The sequence below is a fragment of the Trachymyrmex septentrionalis genome, unplaced genomic scaffold, assembly GCF_001594115.1.
Source record: "Trachymyrmex septentrionalis isolate Tsep2-gDNA-1 unplaced genomic scaffold, Tsep1.0 scaffold87, whole genome shotgun sequence".
NCBI lineage: Eukaryota > Metazoa > Arthropoda > Insecta > Hymenoptera > Formicidae > Trachymyrmex > Trachymyrmex septentrionalis.
In genome coordinates this window covers 5,412,410-5,416,944 of record NW_017306059.1, presented here as the reverse complement: position 1 = coordinate 5,416,944, position 4,535 = coordinate 5,412,410, and the positions used below count along the sequence as shown (strand labels likewise).

General features: G+C 40.4%; 1 protein-coding gene across 1 annotated transcript; it reads right to left on the bottom strand.

The window, feature by feature from the left end:
• Window positions 1–3,207: 3,207 nt before the first annotated feature.
• LOC108755350 (putative uncharacterized protein FLJ37770) lies at window positions 3,208–4,029 on the bottom strand (the record flags this gene model as incomplete). Its single annotated transcript, XM_018498280.1, has 1 exon — window positions 3,208–4,029. A coding segment is annotated over exon 1 (567 nt), but the record flags the coding sequence as incomplete, so codon positions are not given.
• Window positions 4,030–4,535: the final 506 nt, after the last annotated feature.

The following is a 4,535-nucleotide window of genomic DNA, read 5'->3' as shown; positions in this document are numbered from 1 at the left end:
ATTTAAACTAAACCCCTCCTCGTATTCTTAAGCTCGCCCGAGATTGCACTTAGCCTTCTCCCCGGTCACTCGGATTAAGTTCCATGACCGAAAGCCAAGGCATACGGCCGTACTGGCACAGCTGGCGTTAAAGTGCGCCCCTCTCGGCACACTGACCCAGTTTGGGCCCTTTCTCAAAGTACGTCCGACTCGTGTGTCCGTTTAGCGGAGCACGAGCAGAGGATTCCGCTTCGTCCTCCGTTCGACCCCCGGCTCGTTAGGAGCCTCAGGACGAAGCGAAGCGCCTCCCGATTTGCGTCGGTCCTTCCCCACGGCTCCCTTGCGGTCCGGAGCCCGGACACGACCAAATCGGTCTAACAATTCGGTTCCTCGTTACGTTCACCCCCTCAGCTCCGCATGCGCGCGGAGTTTGGACGTAACAGAAGTATGCAGCACGATTTGACAAGTCACCGGTTCACTTCTTTCGCAGAAATCGAAAATTGGCTCCAAACTTGGATCGCCTCCAAAGACGAGTCATTTTTTCGAAATGGAATTCGAAAATTGCCTGAGAGATGGGAAAAAGTAATAGCCAGCGATGGACAATATTTTAATTAACCTGTTCATTCATTTTGTTTTGAAATATATGCATTTTTAATAAATGCATTTTTGAACACAAAAAAACAGACCGAACTAATTTGTACTCCTAATATAATACGTCCTATAGACGATTCGATTATTTCTTTCGAAAGATTTGGTCGCACGTCGCGACTCCGGGCAGCGCCTATGAGATTCGAGTGGAGCGCGCTGATAATGGTCTAATGGATCTAAAAAGAGTGACCGAGCGGGCTCCGCGAAGCTCATAAAACGCTAATCAACCAGGAAGGAATAACAATTTTAATGCGGACAAAAATGCGAAAATGTATCAAAATCACGCGATAACAAAAGCTAAGGCTTATCGTCAGAATAACAATTTCACCTCAGAAAAATAGGCGCGTTTAAAAAGAAAAAAATCGTAAAACGCATAGATAACTTTCTACGGTAACGTTATTTAAAGTCGGACTCGCGACTAATAATGGTTACCCGGTATGTAAAAGTACTTGTGGACGATAACCGCCTGTTCACCTAACTATATTTTCCGCGAGAATAACAAATTCCTCTGGAGCAATCTTGGCTTTTAGAGAAAAACATAAATCATTTCTTCTAAAAATCCTTAAACGATGCACTTCAACAGATCAACAACAACAGGACGTTATAAACATCGTAAATCTCGCGAGACATTACAACTATTGCATCCCAGATAAAGGGCACTACGCCCATTTTTTCGGAGTATAAATAGAGGCCTCGCGGAAGCACAGTGTGTTAGTCCGAGTACGCAGAATAAACGGGATATTCGATACGCGTCAGTTGCAAAAGAGTTAGTCGGAGTACTCGGAATAGTCGGGATAGTCGATCCGCGTTGGTTGCAAGAGATGCAGTCCGAGTACTCAGCATAGTCAGAATAATCGATCCGCATCAACTGCAAGAGAATCAGTCCGCGTCGCGCCAGTTCGCGGTACATTTTCCGTGTCATCATGCCACCAATCACTGGACCACGTTCTTGGGGTTCTTGCGTGGACAGCAGTCCTGCTAGCCAGATAACATTAATCCGGAATCTCGTGGATCAAAAGTAAGTTTGTTATTCCTTCCGAACGTACACTCGCCCTCTTCACACACACACACGCACGCACGCACGCACAAACTTCTAAAAGATAGTTATGTAATTGTAATCTAGTAACGTCTGTATCCATAAATTAAATAAATGTCAATTAATTGTAATTAAAAATTCCAGGCTTTCCACCTTTTTTTTGTTATCCCTCGCTTCATTCATCCCTCTAGTTCTTAAGATCGCACAAAGTCCAGTTCTGGGTCAAAAGGATTAAGTTCCTTGACCCAAAAAGTAGGACCGACGTTCGCACCGTCCCTCAGCAACAGACGTCATAGCGTCCTTTCGGGACGTTGACCCGCATTCCGGGACCGAAAAGGGTGCGTACCACTCACAGGTGTTCATTTCTCTGCGTATACCTGTGATATTGAGTCTAGCCGTCCTTCCACACCCTCTTCATTTTCCTTTCTTATCTCTTTAACCTCGGTTTTAAGGGTTTGGACGTAACAGTAACATTGTACACGATTCAATTGAAACAGAATGTGTACGCTGTGCACGGGTGAGATCCGTTTCGAATAGAGTTAGATTAAATGTAATTTTTTCCGCCTGTATTAAACAAAAAAAAGTAAAAGCACAGTATATACAGTAGCGCAACTCTCTGTCGGCATCTTTGATGTTAGTGTTGGCCAAAATGGAGTGCGCATGCGTGAAATAAGGTATCTAGCGTTGCCACTGTTACTACCTAAACTTCTTTCTTTTTTCATCCTTTTTTTACTCTGTCAAAATTCCTCGCAAAACTCGCTAGATTTATTCGCATCGCAATCCAATGCAATTCGTTGAGTAAGTGCTATTGTAGGAGCATATTAGAGCATGCGATGTGAATAAACTTAATATTGCAATGAAATAATTTAAACTTTATAAAAATTAATAAAAATAAATTGTAAATATATTGAAAAATAAGAAAAAATATAGAAAAATTAGGAAAAATATTAAATTAACTTAAAAGTATATTTGTATAAAGAGAAATATTATGTAATTATATATATATGAAAATATTATGAGAAAGCGAAATAAAAGAAATTTATATACATATATGTCCAAAAAATAAGTTTAAAATACAATAAATAAAAAGAAATCCTTTTCGCTCGATTTTCTATGTTTCTTTTTGTTCACTTTTTCACAAAAATTAGACCAATCTCTCGAGATTTCTCAGACATTTCACTAAATAACGTGGATGGACAATACACGTAATATTTCCCTCTAAATTGCTATTCTGAACCATGTATGCTTGAAAAACAAATGTTTAAGTAGAACATTGAAACGCTTATTTAAATAGAGAGAGAAAGAGAGAAAGAGAGAGAGAGAGAGGGGGGGAGAGAGAGAGAGAGAGAGAGAGCAATAAAACAGGAGGAAAACAGACGAGGCAACTTACTTATTTTACGTATGCGCACTCCATTTTGGTCACCATAAAATTAGGAGAGTTACGCTACTGTATACGAGGTGTGATCAAAAAGTAAGGTGACTTTTCATTTTTATAAAAAAATATTCATTTATTCATCCAAAATTATGTTATTCCCTTCAAAATAATCCCCCTCTGATACAATACACTTGTGCCAGCGCTTTTTCCAGTCGTCAAAACACTTCTGAAATGCACTTTTGGGTATTGCCTTGAGTTCCTCCAGCGATGCAGCCTTAATCTCCTCAATCGTCGCAAGTCTTCGTCCTTTCATGGGCCTTTTCAATTTTGGGAAGAGGAAAAAGTCGCAGGAGGCCAAGTCTGGTGAATACGGTGGCTGAGGCATGATGATAGTATTGTTTTTGGCCAAAAAACTACTCACTAGTAACGACGTTTTGGAACGCAGTTTTGGAACGAATTTCGCTGACACACGTGTCATACCCAAAACATCCGTTAAAATTGATTGGCATGAGCCAAACGATATGTTAAGATCATCAGCTATTTCTCTAATCGTGATTCGACGATTTTTCAACACAATTTCTTTCACTTCCTGAACATTTTCGTCGGTTTTTGACGTGCTGGGGCGTCCAGAGCGAGGTTCATCGTTAACATTTTCTCGGCCCTCTTGGAATAACTTATACCATTTATAAACATTTTTTTTGCTCAAAGTTGACTCACCGTACGCCACTGTCAACATTTCAAGAGTTTTTGAACACTTAATACCATTTTTACACAAAAATTAATACAAACTCTCTGCTCCATTATTTTCAAAAGCAAAAAATCGCCGAGCACGCAAACACGAGTCTAACCTTTATGCCTCTCACATAAAAACAACACATGCTATATAGTCAAAACTGTGAACATATGATCGTGACGAGTGTACCAACACAACAACAAAAAATTTTTTAAATTAGAGTGTACAGAGCGCGCGAAATTCAAAAAGTCACCTTACTTTTTGATCACACCTCGTATACTACAGGGCTCGGCAAAATTGCACTTCTCGGCCGATCTTCAAGAGGCTTCGCTTTCTGCTACTTCTCTCACCGCTCGCCCCGCGCGCAGTCCAAATGCCGCTCGACGCTAGGAGCGTCTAATGTTCAAAGACGAGATGCACGGGGCGCTCACTTTGAGCGCTCACGCTGTAAACTTTATTCTAACTTTTTTTCGTTCATTATATAATTAAGGCAAAATGAAGCAACGGGTAAGCGCTCAAAATGAATAAATCCAATGAATTTTCAATAGTTTTCCACGTCATCCTTGAGGTACCACCCTTGAAGTACGTGAGATTTTAATAGCTGCAATTTTCTTCGGAAAGAATCAACGTGATTCACTAATTGGGAAATATTTTGATTTGTCCTTTGCAATTTTCATCCTTTTCAAAAATAAAGCTTATAAAAAATGAGAGACGTTCTACCTTGAGCGATTCTTTGCCTTATCCTATGCAACTTGCTAATATGC